The 19,456-nt window shown below is 36.8% G+C and overlaps 1 protein-coding gene across 1 annotated transcript in view; it reads right to left on the reverse strand.

The window, feature by feature from the left end:
- Positions 1–2,991: 2,991 nt before the first annotated feature.
- The window catches only part of LOC145694106 (uncharacterized), a 37,161-nt gene continuing 20,696 nt past the window's right edge, over positions 2,992–19,456 (reverse strand). The window contains exons 2-3 of the mRNA XM_081770224.1: positions 4,466–4,948; positions 2,992–3,226 (exon numbers count right to left, since the gene is read on the reverse strand). Coding sequence (XP_081626350.1) covers positions 4,502–4,948 — 447 coding nt within the window. The 3' untranslated portion in view covers positions 2,992–3,226; positions 4,466–4,501. The remainder of the gene's footprint in view (positions 3,227–4,465; positions 4,949–19,456) is intronic.

The following is a 19,456-nucleotide window of genomic DNA, read 5'->3' on the forward strand; positions in this document are numbered from 1 at the left end:
ATAAACCTATTGATAAAGTTACTCTATGAACACAATCTAGAACAATTATCAACTTTCAAACATACGCAAGCCATTACAGAATATACTCCAATAATAAATATAGTTTAAATCAGCCATGTGCAACAGCCGGCTCGCGGGCCGCATGCGGCCCACTGTAACTTTTTATCGGACCTGCCTCATCCCTTATTGCTAATGCATTTCTTATGTAAACTCTTAACCTGAATTGAACTTTCTTTCCTGAATAACAGATGGCCATCTTAAAAATATCCCTCGCGTTGGAACATCGAATTTACCACCGTATAATCAGAGACTAATTCAAAACATAAAAGATCAAGTTTCCCACTAAAATAGTAAGTAAATAGATTTGTGTGCGTTTCTTTAGTAAATAAATGTTTTGTTTACCGATATAGTAGTTTTCCTGTTCCTGTGGTTTTATTGTACAATGAACAAGTTTCTGTATTTTGGCTCTTCAATACTTGTAAAAAAATTATATATATTTTTTTTTCGTACGGCCCCCGACACTAGCAAGGCCTTTCTAATGACCCACTCTCTTTTCCAACTTGCACATGCCTGGTTTAAATCTTGTAATTTCACAACCTTCGTGCACCTATCGTGTGGACGCGAAAGAATTCTGATCACTTCTAGATGATATTAAGAAGGAAATACCACGGCATAAATTTTGTAATTATATAAATTTCCAAACAAGACGAGAGGAATCGACAAAAGCTTTCCAAGAATCGAGACAAGATGAGACATCTAGACAACTTGTAAGGCGAGAAAATGTTATTGTTTCTGAACATTTAACAACATTTGCTCAGATGTTACTTTAAATTGTAGGTCACATCGCCTCGTTACTGATAAAGGATATTAACACAAATTAATGTTCAAGTCGGTAAATTGAACGGGCTAGCGGAAGTTTCAAAGCTCATGCTGATATTCCTTAAACAATACCTACCTAAACAGTTTGTCTGCGTGTGTGTTTGTGTGTGTGCGTACTGTATTATGATCTTAGGAGACTGCTTTGTTGTTAGGGAACATTTTAATCACAAAATGCCCACCGTCACCTTCTATCATCTCCTTAACATAATCATTGAGAACAGGAACATTTTCTCATGCAATACCATAAAATTCCAGCCCACATCAGCAAAGAGCCACTGACATGTTTAACACTATAGAGTAAAAGGTCCGGGGCATTCATGTATTAGGTAGGGTACTTACTCGCCAGAGCTGTATTTACTCATGAACCACCATGGGCCATTGCTCGGGGTGGCAAGTTTTGGGAGGTGGAAATTTTTCTCCGATTATTTTATTCACACTTCATTTCTGGAATTTCCACAATGTATTACAGTCAGGTATATATCTGACACGATATTATTAAATGATATCTACATTTTTCATACTACAAATTCTCTCTACACGCTCTTTCTACATAAATATGTTTACTCAAATCTAACATCCTGTGTCAGAGGAAAGAGCGGTGAAATAAATCTCCTTCTGGACAACCCAGATTGTGTAAGACGAAATCAAAATGAAATATTGTGAGCTACCTACACGCCCGGTAACATCATCTAATTGAGGGGTAGGCATTGTGTAATGCCCTGGGGCAGTGGGTATACATGTTAATACGGCCCTATCACCCGCTATATATAACCTAGTCTGTTGTTAGAAACAAGTAGAACTATGTCTTATCTGACTGTATTACCCCTCTTCTAATTATCGACATTCCACGCTTTATGTTCCTGGTGTAGGCCCAAATCGGGTCCCAAAGAGCACGCGCGTTATGCGTTATCCACTCGCCCATTAAGGCGAATGATGTTTGTTTTCCTAGGGTTTCCTCAGTTCCACTAGGCGAGCTTTCCAGGATGATACCGTAGAGCATAAGCTCTCGTTGCTTTCCTTCCACTTCCTTTTTCATTATCGTTCTTGTTGATTTCTGTCTTGTAAATTTTCCTTACTGGTTTTAATATCTAGAAGTGTTGAACGTTTATTTTTTTTAAAAAAAGTAGCAGTGTCACATGTATACCACGTGAAAGAGATTGGTTTATTTGGCATAATATTTTCGCAACCGGTTTTAGTTGAGAGATTAGGGTGGAGATCGAATGTATTTTTGAAATGCTTAATTGATTGCAGAAAACTGCTTTTCGTTATGTATTACCGTTTTTTTACTCTATATTGTTCAACATTAAATGTGAATTGGTTCTATTTTTTCAGTTTCGGTTTCAATAGAGGGTTAAAGAGAAAATTATATGTATTCTTAGAACATTCAATCCATTCTCAAAAAGCCGTTTCTCGTTATCTCTTGTCGGTTTATTGTATGTAAATCAATATTTGAACCGGAAGTTGAAGTGGATTTCTATCATTTCCGGTTTTAGTAAAGAGGAGATAAAATATGTTCTTGGTACCCCTAAACGTTTACAGGAAAATACCCTCTTCTCTATTATATTTTCTGCTCTATACTGATCAAACCGGAAAAGGTTAAATATTAGCATTTTATAATGGAGGAATATTGAATAAATCACTTCCAGAGGGAATATTACCTTTATCACCGAACTCGATACGTAGCTTTTGACTCCCTACATCTTAGTCAAAACCGATGGTGATCCATTGAGTAGTTTTTTGAGATTTTGTGTCTCCCGGGTGATTAGACATATAGACAGACTGGGTAAATACAGGGTACCCGAAAAGTCTCTAACTATTTTTGGGATCAAGCCCTTAAATTCAAATGAAGCGTTTATATAAAAGAAGACAAAGTAAATGAAAACAAAAAAAGAAATCACAGCCGTTCGACGTGACTGCCCTCCGTATCCAAGCAAAGTTTTCGTTTCTCCGCGTTGCACTTGAACTCACGCTGCAACATTGCTGGGGTAATTGTACGCATTACGGCTCCCTGTCTATAAATGAATTTTGGTAAATCAAAATCCTTAATAGTCTAATCTCACAGTTTTTTTCTTTTTGTACAGAAGATAATACAGCATTATAGGTACTAGGAGAAGTACAGATAAAAATTTGCCATTTTCTATCATGTTATATATGAAATATTGTGTTGTCTTTATTAGATAAATCAATGTTGTGTTTATACATACTGAAGCACAGTGACATGAAACATCCACATTCACTCAGTTACTTTCCAAACAATAAAAAAAAAAATGATTTTATATGTAAAATTCCATGATGAGAGCGTAAGTGAACAAGATGAATGATGGAAACACCCTTTGGAACATTTCATCTGCGAATAAAAGAAACAAACTTCATTGATTACATTCCGTAGAGTAATAATAATGTAGTTTTATTTATTTCAAAGATATTATTAATTCATTATGTACTCCAGATTAGTAAAAACTTCATCCTCATTTCCTTTTCAATCTTTCCTACGTCATTATCTAAAACTTAATTAATAACACAATAACAATTAACAACATTGTAATTTTGAAAGTTATTTCATTTTATTATCTATTAAATATTTATAAATTATGCAAAGTAGAGGATGGCCCAAAAGTATGTATACCCTCCTGCATTGATCAAATATTACATTCTAGTTAATGGGTTTATTTGCCACGGCTGTTCCGAGCTTAAGATATAAGTAAAAACGCTTTAAGAACAAATAATAAAGAAACTAAATCTACCTGATGGATAACAATAAGAAATGGTATATAAAGCAATGAGTTGATCAGTACCGGGCTGTATACCTACTTTTGGGCCACCCTGTATTAGCATAAAAAGAGTTCTTCAAATATGAAACACATATCTATCAATAGATCTAATCAAACCGAAAAAAACTGACATATATGAAGCTAAATTTTCATGTGTAATTTTTGAGAAAATCGACAAAAAACTAACTTCTATGGCACTAAAAATATCTGATATTTATGGCCAACAAAAACAAGCTCAAAGACAAGTAACTTACTAATGTGAATCTCATACTAAAATATATTTATATCAAAGGCTTCACTATCACACTAGTAAGAAAATAGAATACACTATGGTTAATGATATATACTAGTAATAATCTAAAACTGTTATTAACAATTTAATTTAAAATATTTCACAATTAATTTTTTTAGAGTTATAGGATTTTTTTTTTGTAAACAGTAGTAGCATAGTGACTTTGAACATCCAAGTTAAAATTACTTTCGAAATACTTCTCGTAGTAAAGCGTGGGACCTTCAAGTAAAAGCTTTGTGCTGTATTATAATTGTGAGTTTCAATGTCATGTGAATGTATGACCTTTAGGTCAAAGGAAGCGGCGAGAAATGCACCCTGATAATGATATAAAGAGTGTAACAAGAATGCATAAAACTCATGCTCTGAGCGGGATTCGAACTCGCAACGGACAGGTCTTCCAATCGCTAGCCTTAAAACATGTTAACGTTCTTTATGGAATAAGCCAGCAGTATTATCATCATAAGTATTATGCTTATCTTTACCACTGTGTTTTGCTATTAACTAATGTCCCTGGACTACTTACGTTATGATGAATTTGTATTTTATTTGAGGTGACGTCTTAGCCATAATATCCGTATCCCAAACCATGAGCAGCATATCCGGCATAACCCAACCTTGCAGGTGCAGCAATGGCCGCAGCTCCGTAGCCAAGACCATGAGCTCCGTACCCAAGACCATGAGCTCCATAGCCAAGACCATAAGCTCCAAATGGATGAACACCATAGGCGGCAGCTACTCTAGGGATGGTTGGTGGATGGACGGATGTGGCAATTGGTGCTGCAGCTGCATGGTAAGCTGCACCAACTGGAATTCCATGTGCAGCAACTGCTGGGACATGGGCTGCTCCAGCGTAGCCCAAGGCAGGAGCTGCGTAGCCAAGACCTCCATATCCTAAAGCACCAGGATAGCCAAGACCATAGCCTAATCCAAAAGTACCTCGCTTCTCCTTCTTATCGTCAGCGTCTTCAGCAATAACGCCGGCAATCAAGGCAAACAAAACTACGTACTGAAATATAAAGGAAACAATATTGATTAGCTTTCTCTCTCTCTCTGACTAATATGTTCTGGACGCAATCTGGATAGCTACAGAAATCTGGATAATTGGGACAATTGTCTAAAAAAAAAAAAGTTAGGTCGTGAAATAAAGAAAATCTATAAAATCACCTTTGATCAATAATACGAGAGTCATTTCATAAATAATGCATAATATGGCAACACTGTGGAGTGGATGAAGAAATCGATGTAAACATTTTGTCAGTTGAAACAGGTCTTGAGGCAGTAGGGTGTGCTTATGCGCTCTCTAGTGAACACAGTGTGGCTATGACAAGTGTTTGAAATGTAGATGACAAGTGTCTCGGATAACATGTCTATTGAAGATCAGAGGTCGTACATAAAGATTGAAACTTTATGTTGCAAAAATCCCCACAGAAATTCACAGTGCCTTACGTGAAGTTTGTGGTGAGACAACAGTGGACGATAGTAAGTTTCTCTTTGGGTACTCGTTTCCGTAGTGGTCGGGTGAGCATAAAAGATGATGTAAGACCACGAAGGCCAAAATCATCAACCGATGCAAGAAGTGGGAGATGCACTTGAACAAGATTGCCGTTTTACACGTGGGAACTTTCCGATATTACAAAGATTCATCTGTAATACTTGAAATCACAATCTAATGAGTGGACAGCACCATCTTTTCAAGACCATAAACGTGTCTCCGAAGCTTAAACAAATGATGATTTTTGCGTACAATCACCAAGACATCATCATAACGGACAGAGTTTCATGTGGAAGAAGTGTCACAGCAGTGTATTATTATGAACTCCTGCTAAAATTGCACAAGATCCGACCGCAGCTATTCAGTGCGGGTCTACTGATTCTTCACAACACTCGACCATACACCGCTAATGCTATGCGTGACAAGCTTAGCAAATACGGTTGGGAAGCGTTACTTCATACTCCTTACAATCCGGACAGGAGTTCATCAGACTACAATCTGTTCAAAAAATCTGAAAGAACGTATAGAATATAGAAGCTACCCGGACGTTGGAATTCCGTCATTCCCAAGCGGAGAAATTATACTGAAAGTCTGTAAAGAGATCCTCTCCAAACAATAAACGTGTAAGTCACGAAAAAAAAAAGTGTGCGTTATTTATGAAATGACCCTCGTAAAATGGTTAAGTCTAATATTAACATTATCTGCTTTTCACTGAAAAATATAGTTACAATTTCTAAAATACAAATGAATTCTTAAGATTTACTTGGAATGTAAGAATAGAGATACAATATCTCTGAAATTGGCTAAATGTCGATTTACGAGAATTATTCAAATATTAAATTCTAAAATGAAACGTAAATTTTAACTTTATGGATTTGTATTAATGATCTTTGGTCAACAGCAAGGAAATGTATATTTTAACGTTGACTTAAAAACGAATTTCAATACCTTTTTTTTATATATATATGAATAATACATACAGTTTACGTCTGAGAAATTGATAGTGACAGGGGCTCGGATAATTGTAGTTATTCGTTATAAAGTGCAGACGAAAATAAGTAAGCCACACTGTCCCTGATTATAATCCAAACGCGCCTTCAAACGTTACAAAAGATTTTAAATGACAGTAACTGAGTAAATTAGGAGGGTGCGTTGTTCATATACACCAAACACCTGCTTTAAAATTTAAACTTAATTCTTTGAGTATCAATTTACTCTTTAAATATTGGGATTTTAGTGCAAACTTATTAACTAATATGCGTTTAGAAACACGAAAAGCAATTTAAACTTTTTTTTTTTTTTTTTTTTACAACAAAGTTTTAGAGCTATCTACGCCAACAAACATAAATGATTCATTAACAAACAAACGTGGAATCGCAAATTGATAAATAATATAATCTTAAGTAGCGTTTAATGAAAAAAAAATGTCCAAAGAGGAAACGTGTAACAAGTTATTGATCTTATACAGCTAAACAACGTGATGTGTGTCAGAGTAAAAGCCCATGAGTAGTTTTCGATCAAAATGGAGAAAAATTAATTTATTTATGAAGCAAAAAATTTATACTGTATAGGGTATAATATTGAAATGTACCCTCATTACGTTTCTCCATTATGGCCCTAGCAACACGACAATATATAGTGTGTCCGGATGAAAATATTCCATTAAGAAATTTGAATAACTCCAGAATCAATAGAGAGAGAATCGTCCAGTTTTTTTTTTTTTTTTTTGTCATTAAAAAGGAAATAATAGAATTTTATATCCTGCACAATAAAACATCAACAACAAAAAATCACTCAACTCACCTCAATACAGTTCCACGTGTTGCAACGTGTTACGTGCCCGTTTTGTTGCTTGGCGGCAAACGCCACGGCGGTATTCAACCTCCCTCCTGGTGTTGCCTAATATTTGAAGTGTTATGGATTCACAGGTATCTATAATTCTTTCTTAGATCATCAAAGTCTTGAACTTGGGTCTGGTACACAAAAGTCTTCACGTACCTCCAAAGAAAAAATCCACGGGATCAAGTCGGGCGCTCTCGGGGGGCATTGAATGGGACCTCCCCATTCCAATCGAATTCTTCTGGAAATGGTTATCCAGAAATTCTCTGATGCAACGGGCATAATGGGGAGGAGCCCCCTCTTGTTGGAACATAAATATCCATGTGGTATGCGAGGTACTGCATAATTTTCCTACATTGCCAATTACGTTGCTTCTGTAATTATATCCTCTTCAAAGCCTCTGACAGGATTTTCAGTCATTGCACACCACACTTTTAATTTTGTGCTGTTGCGTTCATGTTCCACAAACCAATGTGGATTTTCCTCATCTCATATCCTGCAGTTATGTCTATGCACCTTATCTGACATACGAAAGATTGCTTCGTCGGAAAAAGCTGTCCTTTTAAGGAAATAATTGTCCACATCAATGTGCGACATTTCAACAACAAATGCCTATCTACAAGACTTGTCATTCAACTGAAGTTTTTGAATAAGTTGAAGCTTGTAGAGTCCGAGACATAATTTTGTACGTACGATATCAATTACAATCGAACGCGGAATTCGCAGTTATGCAGGGCCGTGCCGTGAGGGGGGCGAGCGGGGCGACGGCCCCGGGCGCTGAAGTAAGGGGGCGAAAAAATCGGGAGAAAAAGGGGCAAAAGAAAGGAAAAAATACTTGGAATATATGTATGGGGGCGCCGTCGTATATTCTCGCCTCGGGCGCTGATTTTCCACGGCACGGGCCTGCAGTTATGTACGCCTTATCGATTTGCGTGGACTTAGCTGAAAGTGTTTCCGAACCGTCTTCACATCTTCGTTCACGGATTTTTATCCACTGGCTTTCTTCCTCAACGCAGAGTCAGTTTCCAGCAATTGTTTGTACCATCTAACAATGCAATGATGGTCTGGTAGTTCCTGTCCGTATTCTTGTCTAAATATTCTGTGTATGGTTCCAGGGGACTTGAATTCTGTGAATCAGAAACAGCACTTCACTTTCTGAGGAACAGTAAACAACGTCATTTTGTTCACAAGTAGTGCACATGCACGAAGTTCTGCTGTGTTAAATTGTCTACTGGGCATTAAAAAAAAAAAAAAAATCCACTCTTTTCTTCTTCCGAAAAACAAAACCGGGCGATTCTGTCACTATTGGTTCTCGAGTTATTCAAATTTCTTATTGTTATATTTTCATTCGGGCACACTGTATAGTGTAGTAAATTAGATATATCCTAAAATTATTTCTGTTTAACTAAAAATGTGCCCAAATATTAGTCATATACCCAGGGCTGTCGCGTGGGTTGTAAACGCCCGGGGTGAAGATTCCAAGCTCCCCCTCTCCAGTGTGTTATGAGAAACAACCAGAGTTTATTCTGTACTCCTAGATTTAAATATGGAATGTAAGATCATAATTTAAGATAAAAGAAGTTAGTATTATGCATTTTTCAAAAGTGATGAAAACAGATTTTGAATTATTGAAATCGAATGCTATTCTTGTTTTTTTGTGAACTTGATATACATCAACATAGTAATAGCATAGCATATACAAATAACAATACAAATATTAAAACCCAATGTATAAGTGATAACAAAAACTTTGTTATTTTCTGACTTTTGCTAAAAATAAATAAATAAATAAGGTATAAAATAAACTTTTCTTTCCTTGCGATTGACACATTAATTTTTCAGTAAATTTATCATAGCGTTAGAATATTAAAGTAACCTTTTCAGGAAACATTTGAAATTATTTGTATGTATTTTCTTCAATTCAATCCTACAATTATAATTTATGTTCAAAATCAAAATGGACAGTTTGTTAATGTTTGTTCTGCAAGACGATGTTAACGATACATTGCTCCAAAACATGTAGTGAAAAGATAATAAGAACTATAATAGTTCTTAATGGTAACATGAAAATATTAATGATAACATAAAAAATACTAATAAATTAAAATAGAAGTGAGCAAAATTAACTGCACAATGACATGTACATACTTTATTCAAACACTAAATGGCGTTCTCCTGTCTTTTCTGTGAGCAAATATGAACAATATCTCCTTGAAATGTAACTTTCTGGCTTCATCATTTTCAATAACTACTATGGTCAATGAATTAAGACTTCTCTGGGTCATTGTTGAGCGTAAATACGTCTTTATTAGCTTTAACTTACTAAATTGTCAATGGGACAGGTATTATTACATAAATATAAAAAAATAGAAAATAATTTTTGAAAAGTAGATGTTTGTTGGACACGGAAACGATTTGTGTTGTTGACATTGTAATAGTTGGCAGGAACGCAGCCAGGATTTCGATTTGGAAACACCGGAAGAGGGTGTCTGGGAATACATCCCCTTCCCGAGTAGACTACACGAGGTGCGGCAGTACCTTTCGAAACTTTTTGTAAAACTTAAGCCTTAAAATTGCTTTGTAATGCATTAAAAAAAAACTTTTCAGTTTAAGTCAATATATGATAGCCTAAATTTGAATTTTATTAAAATGTCTTTTTTCCATTTTAGTCGGGGGTGGGGACTGTTGAACCCCCTCCATGGCTATATCCCTGACAGTTAACCCTTTCAGTCAAGAATTTTTGTTACATGGTAAAGAAAATTATAAGCTTGTTATATTAGGTTATTTGGACGTATTAAACATAAAATACACGAAAGTTTTAAATTTTACTTTGTAGTTTGCGAAATTCGGACCGTGAAATATATAGGACATCGTGACTACAATTACCTCGGGTAGTCCCATATATAGGACATCGTGACTAGTAGTAACAGTAAAATCTAATATTACAGAATGGTATCAAATGAGAATGAAGTTGATTTGTATCTCATATTATGCTTTTTTTATTCCGTAATGCGTTACAAATATATAATTAAACATAAACTAAAGCACAAAACTTTATATCATATTCATATTATGAATTAGAAATCCTCTTTATTCCATTACTTTGTATGGAAAGAACTGAAACAGTTTTTGCCTTTAGCTATGCACAGCGCTACTTTGCACTTGGAACACACAATGTATGTTTTACCTTTGCAACCCTGTCTTTTACATCTTGATTGGCTTTTCTGCTCAATGTACTCTGGAAAATGGTTGAAGCCATCAAAACGAACGTCTTCTACTGGACGAGTAGCGGGTACTCTCTTTGGGTACCCGATATGACTTCTTCGTGCGAGGGCCTACCCCTCTTCCTACAATCCTGTCTTTTAGATAGAATGAAAGCTTCTCCAACATACTGGCGAAAGTGAATGAGATCCATCAATTATCAATATTCGTGAAAAGAAAGTTCGCAACTTTTTTGTACTGCGTACATATTCGTTGCATAAACCATATTTTCAAGAAGATCTGCAGTGAAATATCTTTCAAAAATTTGGGTTGGATTTCGTAACTCCACGATATCATACGGTATATTTACAAAAGATTCCATAGGCGTTGTCTCAAAGCTGGATCCTTGAATCCAAGTTATATCCTTTTTCGCGGTTAGTTCTTTGTCACAAAAATACTGTTTCTGAAATTCCTTTTCAGTTAGGCACGTATGGATGGTAACACTCTCGCTAACAGATTGGTTACTATTTACGTTCACACAAGCAAGGTAATTATTTGACTGCAAATCGAAACTCGGATCATTGTCTCGAACAGGATTTGATTCCAATTCTTCGAATAAAGGCGGCAACTCACTGTCGTCCAATAGCAATTCAGATCCTTCACCTGGAGAATCATCTCTAAAATCCTGGAGCTCGTCACCTTCTTCGTCACATAAATCTTCTAAATCTGATACATTGCCATTTTCGATCAAAGACAGAATCTCATCACAACTGAGTTTCTTTCTGTTTGCTCTAACTCCTGGTTCACCTTTTCCACAACACCTGATGTATTCTTCATCCATTTTTAAACGAGCGAAGATAAAACGCGTCAAACGTGTAGCATCAAGCTTAGCAAACTGCGTACACAATGCTTTATTCACGTGTGAATCATGTTCTGATTCCGAACCGATCAGGGTAGTAACAGTCACATTGTCCTATATCTAGCACGATTTTTTAAAAGCACGTTGAATGAAACCATTAGAGTATAAAGTTCTCAAAACTAATTAATTGATATATTTTGTATCTACTTTATCAGGAAAAAAATAAAATTTGCGAATTTTCTTTTGTTTTAAAGCTCTCGACCTGTTTTTAGGTGAGCACTTCTTCAACTTCGTTGTTTAATGAAACCCGCCTTCTAAATATTCATGACAAGAATTACAATTTTGTATAATTGTTGTCGCAACTTCTCGATACTAAAACAAAGACCTTTTAAATATACAACGGGATAAAAAAAATAGCATGTGAAACGAAAATATAAAAGAATAAAGCAGGTTTAAATCCACTGTCCTATTTATAGGACGACGTGACTGAAAGGGTTAATAAACACAGTTGTTCTATGAGGTTAGTACAGAATTGAATTACTAAAAAGATATTTATTCTGTTATTGATTGGAAAGTACGTGCTAGGAATAAAGAAATGTTATTGAATTCCACCTAAGTTTCTTCAGTTTGTACCAAACTGTTATACGGATAAGAAAGCAGATTTTGGTCAGTTTTCCAGGATAAAACTCTTCTCACAGAGGGCAGGAGAGAGTTCCCATTGAATAATCCTGGACGATGTTTTACATTAGCGGTAATTTTACTTAGCCGTGGCCTGATCATTATTAGAATATCTGAATTAACAAAAATTTTTTTAAAAAACGTTTACCAACATAATCTGAATTGTCCCGGTCGCCCCGCCCACGAGACGGGCCTGCATATATTAGTCGACAGATTAACATCAAGTTCAAGACAAGAAGTTTATAGACTACAAGTTTAAAGACATATCTTTAAAGACAATAAGTTTGGATTCTCAGTTTCCGAGGTACTCAAGAGAGTGTGAGAGGAAAAAGAAATCAATTTATGGCGTTGAAAACTATGCCGTTTGTCGCCAATAATCGTTGGTACATTTTCTTTTTCTGGAACAGATTTATTTATTTATTTACTGCATATGTGAAAAAGATACAATTAAGTATATAGAATATTATTTCAATCATTTGTCTTAATAGCGACACACATACTCCTAGCTGTGAAACACATAAAATGACGAACATACTGCTTGTGAAAGCTATTAAGCCACGACATGTAAAATCCTCTGAACTAGTTAACATGATTTTTTTATCATTTCATGTAATCTTAAATGCATAGTAATTTTGCATGATATTGATGATAAATGTATATTATAATATTACACAATTTTCGAGATCCTATAGCCTATGTTGTGCTTAACCTTCATTTCGTTAAAGATCCATACAAAATGTTTTGGCTATCTTCATTAGAGAAGATAATTTGTTTCATATACTGGTTTAGGTTGAAAAAAAAATAGTTATTATAAAAGGCTCGGATCACTTTATTTTTTGATTTCTTTAATTGGTACAGGACTATTAAGTCATTTTTATCGCCCTTCATAACATCCGAAAATTTACACTTAAAAAACATTGCTAAATATAGTATTACGCATCCAAATTATAAGTACGATCAACGTCTTTATCACGGTAATTCAAAGGCTTAAGTAAATTCTTCAAACCTAACAAGTAATATTGTACAGTGCCTACTTGTACTACTAAATTTTGACATATTTGGTAGGTTTGTATTACGAGGTGGTGTCAGAAATTTTCGAGACAAGTCCTCTAATACGCTAACAAATGGTAGTGTACCGACCTTCATAAGTCAGTGTACCAAGAGACATCGTCCATCAAGAACTGTGTTCATCGAGAGCTTTGCAACTGGCGCTATTTTGATCATGTGCATTACCATGTGTGGGATTTCGTCATGGACAGCAAGTTAGAATAACATGTGAACGTGAAATTGTTTGAAACTGGGCAAATCCGCTACAGAGACGCTTGATGTGATTCGGCAAGTGTACAGTGATGCTGTAATGAGTCGCCGAGATGTTTTGAGTGGCACGCGCGTTTCAAGAGCGGAAGGACATTACTGGAAGACGACGGAAGATCAGGACGATCTTCAACAAGCACAACACCCGAAAATGTCGAAACTATTCGGCAACTTGTGCATGAGGATCGTCGAAGAACAATCCACAACATTGCTGCAATTGTTGGTATGATATACGGATCAACGTTGGCAATCCTCACGTGTGATTTGAACTTGCGCCGTATTGCTGTCAAGTTCGTCCCCGGCTGCTGACCCAGGAGCAGAAGTAACACCGCGTCGATTTCTGCCAAAAACTCTATCAGTGTGTCGTGGATGATCCGTCCTTTATGACGAGGATTATTACCTGTGACGAAAATTGGGTGTTTGGGTACGACTCTGGGACAAAGCAACATTCTTCACAGAGGAAGAGCCCACTATCTTACCTACTGAAACAGGCGAGGCAGGCCCGCAGCTCGACCAAGTGCATGTTTATCGTTTCTTCTTTTCTTTTTCGATATCGTGGATTGTGCATCATGAAGTTGTCCCTAGAAGCCGGATCGTCAATAGCGACCTCTACTGTCAGGTTTTAAGGTGCCTGAGGTAGGACATTCAGTGAAAGTGACCAGATCTGAGGGGTGAGGTAAACTGCCTACTCCACGACGATAATGTATTCTGTCATGGTGCTCTCCTCGCACGTGAATTTCTCACCAGAAACAAGTTGATCGCACTTCCGCGCATCCAACTCGCCAGCTTTGGCTCCTGTAGATACCGCCATCCTCCCGAAGCGAAAGACCTAGTTCAAAGTTTGCCGTTTAGACACCACTGCGGAGATCCAGCGCGAATCACAGAAGGTACATGACACACTTCGAAAGGAAGTCTTCCAGGATACATTCAAGCAGTGGCGGAAACGCTGGGAGCGCTGTATTTCTGTACAAGTTGACTTATTTTGAAGATGATAGTATATAAATGTAGATAAGTAAAATGTTCTTTTGTAAACAGAACTAGTCTCTAAACTTTTTTAATACCAACTCGCACGTATACAAACCAAACTGTAAACGAAAAGAAAATGCAGCTTAAATTTAACCAGCCTGCTTAAATCTATTGGTTTAAACAAAAGTTTGGAAATGTTTCTGGAGAATATTCGTATCTTTTTAATATTTTCGTGACAGGTGAAAGAGATCTGCGGACTACAGAAATGATAAATTCCCCTAAAATAGTCGTAGCTACTATTGTTCGTCCAGTTTGTAACAAAATATTAATAGTTAAGATGTTAAAGTATCACATATACGGTGACTGGTAATTCGACCTATTCCTTCAAAGGGGCTACTCTACAACTCACTTTAAACAAATTTATACCTATGAACTGGAGCTTCGAAAATCAATGGTTTCGGAGTAACTTCTTTTTTTTTTTTAAGGGTTTAAGATGTTTTTGATTTTTACCAACTTAAATAACAACAAAGAAAAACCCCTGCAAATAGTAAACAAACTACTGCACTCTGATCATCTAGTAAAGTGTAGTAATCTACTAGTAAACAGGAATGAAATACTATTGATAAAAAGCTAAAATCACCAGAAAGCCAGACATGAATGAGTCATAAATCGCTAATCTTGATTTTTTTTTTAAAATCATCCATTATATGAAAGCAAATAACTCGAAAAAACGTTAAGGCATTTGGTGTACACACTGCTACACTCACGATAAGAACCATTCTTTATAAACTGGATGGCTGCCAAGATCCTCTTTCTCGACTTTTCTACGGATGCTACTGATGTGCAGTACACCAGACTCTTCATATCGACGACGTTAAGGTAAAAGGTCGTAACCCTCAAGAATTTGAAAATGTGGATTTTTATCTTATTCAGCTTACAATAGGTCAGACCACCACTTTTTATAGCTGTGTCTTGCAAGGATGTAAATGGAAGTTAGAGGTTGCCTTTTTTTTCCTCTCCTGAAAAAAGTTGGAAATGAGGCTTACTACGTTTCACCTTCCAAAATGCAGAAGTAATGTGATCATAAATCCGTACTTCGCGCCGGTCATACGCTTTTCTTTCTGCTGCAAGACTTAGACTCCATCATGTATGACATGTTTTTAAGGGAGAAACTGGCCATGCAGTTAAAGGATGTGCCGCTAACCACAAGAAAAGGCTATGACGAAATCCTGGTACAGATAACGCCAATTTGTAACGTAATGTCCGTAGTTTGTATATTTTTATAACCAAGGTTACTGATTTATCAAAATACATCTAAACACTGCATTTTGATATTACCTTTTTATTGTAATACGTAATAGTTAAACATTTACACACTTCTAGAAATTGTACATACAGTTTTCACGAGATGGATCCTTTATTTCTATATTATTTATTTTTGTTGCTATGACAACTAAACTCACATCGTCAAATCACTATCATAACAAAATATCATCGCATAACAACAGAAAAGAAATTACCTCTATTTCTCTTTTCATATTCTTCTTCTTCCTTTCTTGAACAGCTTGTGCATATTTTAAAAGTACATTTTGCCCATAAATACAAATAAAGATGTTTTTAAAAAAAATACAAGTATCGTTGTAAGACATAGTTTACCATCTTGATGGCTGCCCAGTCTACTTTTACCGAGGCGTGGAACGGTGGCTGGACCACAGTATTATCCACTCAGATGGGTCGGTCGAAGTGGCTCGACACTATGGTCGGCACGAAGTCCAGATTTATCGCCATGTGACATTTGGGGTCACATAAAGCATGTTGCTTGGAGGCTGGGGTCAGCAGCCGTCCAGCTCTTAACGCGACTGACAGTGACTGAAGTACGTCGTAGGCTACGTGTTTGAATACGTAATCAAGGGCGGCAATTCGATATAGATTTGTAATTTGTAAATGTATTTTCAATTTGTTTCATTAAACTTGATTATTAACTTTTTTCTAATTTATTTCTCTACACTGACAACGGTCAAGTGAATTTATGAATCAGTTGAGTTGATTTTGAGTTTAACGTCCCATTCAGCAGCAAGGGTATATGAGATGTGGACTTACTGGTTAACGTGGAATCCGAACCACATAAGCTCCTGCCGGGAATCGAACCCGGGTCTCCCAGTCCAAAGGCGCGTACGCTAACCGCTGAGCCACGAAGGAGCTCAATCTATGAATCAAATTCAAATTAGTGCTACATCTTTTTCTCTTTTATTTTAATTATTTTGAAACGTGGCAGGATTTATACCTTTATGGAAAGCTTATGAAATGAGAAAATAACTTCAGCAATTTATACATTAAGTGTCTCCAATCATTTTTTTAAAGTCAGGTGTGAGTTTTTTTTTTTCAAGTCAGGTCTGAGTTTCTGATGATTTGAGGCATACTTTTTTTTTTTAGTTCATTCGTTGTTATTAGAAAAGTATCAATTTGGTGATTAGAGTGGAGTAGTTTGGCCACAATTTGCAGCTTTTGGTTGTAAGTCGGCATTGTTTCTTTCTTTCTTTTTTTTTCTTTTTTTAAAATCACAAGTCTGCCATTTTCTCCGAAGCCACTGATTTCCGACACCCGGTTCATATGCGTAACTTTGTTTCAAATTAGTTGAAGAATAACCCTTTTCAAGGAATGGGTCATATTATCAGTCATCTTGTATATACATAACTTATAAAGTAAATAGTTAATAGTAATCTATATTAAATAAGTTGACATTCCCAATTTTGCTCAACAAGTATTTTTTTTTTTTTTTTTTTATCATCTGGTGCGGTCACCGTTTAGAATACCCTTCTTTACAATTTTCACAATTTTATTTCTTCTAGACATAGAGGTACCCCACTACTGAATTCACAGACTGACGTTGAGAATTCCCATACCAGTGGCGGATCTAGAAGGGGGGGGCAGCCAGTGCCTAAACTATGATAGGTATATATAAACTTTCAAACATAGATAAATAAATAGCTTAAATTATTTTGTCACTGAAAAAACTGAGGGGCTAGGTCCCCCCGCCCTGGCCTAGATCCGCCACTGTCCCATACTGCAAGAATTGCAGTTTATTTTCAACGTCGCTTTTACATTGTGGTCAGTTCATGAATTTCATAGACTTAACACGTTCGCTGCATTATGAGTCACCGGTAGCTCGTGTGATACTTCGCTTCTGTGCGGTGCCGTTTTATGCATTGTATTACCTCTGTGCGTTTGTGTATTTTCATTTTTTACAGATTTTTAACATTACTAGCATCCACATGCTACACGAGTCACCGGTGATGCGCCCTGTTTTGGCGTCATGTAGCTTCAGATTCTGACAACAGATAGCTGAAGTGTGAATTTGAAATACCGCGTCGTCATCTCCGGAGAGAAGCTCAAAGTAAGATCTGTGCACAAGTCACGAGTCACTGCTGACTCTTAACGCACCGACGGACAAACCTTCAACGAGACACACGGTGACTCGTATAGCTTTGAAATCCAAACTCAGTTTTACACTACCGCAGCAAATGTGTTTAGGGATGCGCACGAGACAAGATTTGAGGCTGTCTCGTCTCGAAAATGTGCTGTAAAAGCTATGTCTCGACTCGAAAAATGTATATTTCTCTATTAGAAGAGCTTTGTCTCGACTCGAATTTTGTGAGAAAAATTCTGTCTCGACTCGTCTTGTGCGCATCCCTAAATGTGTTAAGGAGTTTTAGGAAAATGTTTGCTCAATGATAATTCTGTTTGTTATTTTCATTAAGATTATTCCTTCAATTTGAAATTACGTATATACAGTATGCAATGAAATAATAATAATAATAATAATAATAATAATAATAATAATAATAATAATAATAATAATAATAATAATAATAATAATAATAATAATAATAATAATAATAAAATGATGTCAATATCAAAATTAAAATTTACGAAAATAAAAGTTATAAACGAAAAAAATAGTTAAAATTCTGACCGCTTAAAATGCCGTGAAGCTTCCGACGTACAAAGTTGTACAACACAACCTTTGATGTGGGGCCAAGTCTGTCCCTAGCCAAACTTGGTAACCAAAACATAGGGATCCTTAGTCCCTAGGAGGTGGGTTACTTGCTGGACGTGGGCTCGAATTTTGTTCAGAGAGAAATAAAGCACCACATAGAAGAGAAGTTAAGCGGAGTCGCGCCCGCTTCCAAACTTAACAAATTTTACTTTCTTGGCGAAAAGCTATTTTCCCACCAAAATTTGGTTCAGATCCGGTCAATAGTTAACGAGAAATAAACCACCACTACTACTACTATTACTATTACTGCTACACACACAACTGAAGTGAAACTATAAGCTTCCGTGTGCTCACGCCAAGAGCTAAAATGCTTACTGTAAACTCCTGTACCTATGCTTACGCCGAAAAATCTCCTGCATGCTTACACCAAGAGCTAATAACTACTATTTTAAACGATATACCTAATGTACGCGTGCATCGAAATGTATGTATATTCGTTGACTGCGTTTGTGTGTCGGTCTTTCGTCCTTCTTGATATATATACACTGGTGTCTCTGGTCCATAGATGTTCATTTTACTTCGACCTCACTCACCCTCGCCCTCGCAGTAGCAGTTGGCCCTCGCCCTCGTTCACCCTCGCCCTCGCGAATGGAATTGTTCATCGCCCTCGCGCGCCCTCACCCTCGCTGTCGAAACTTGTCCTCGCCCTCGCTGCCGAAACTTGTCCTCGCCCTCGCGCACCCTCACCCTCGCTGTCGAAGCTTCTCCTCGCCCTCGCACACCCTCGCCCTTTTCGTCGAAGCTTTTCCTCGCCCTCGCGATAGGAGTTGTTCATTATCCTCACTCGCCCTCGCCTTCGTGCTCAAAACTTTTCCTCGCCCTCGCGCACCCTCGCCCTCATATCATTGAGGGCGAGGGTAATTGAGGGTGAGGAGGCCTCGAGAGGGCCTCCTTCGTGAGGATCAGAGCATCAATTATTCAACCTATTTGTTGAATTATTTCCTTATCGTCAGTGGCGGATCCAGGGGGGGGGCGATCGGGGCGATCGCTTCCCCCCAGAAGAGGAAACTCTTTATTTTATATATACAAATAAAACGCATCCCAGAGTTTGGAGCTCTTAAAAGTAGCTCTAAGTAGCAGTATTACAACCCACCACCCCCACCAGAAG

Source organism: Thermobia domestica, chromosome 9 (genome assembly GCF_964235325.1).
Source record: "Thermobia domestica chromosome 9, izTheDome1.hap1.1, whole genome shotgun sequence".
NCBI classification, from domain to species: Eukaryota; Metazoa; Arthropoda; class Insecta; order Zygentoma; family Lepismatidae; genus Thermobia; species Thermobia domestica.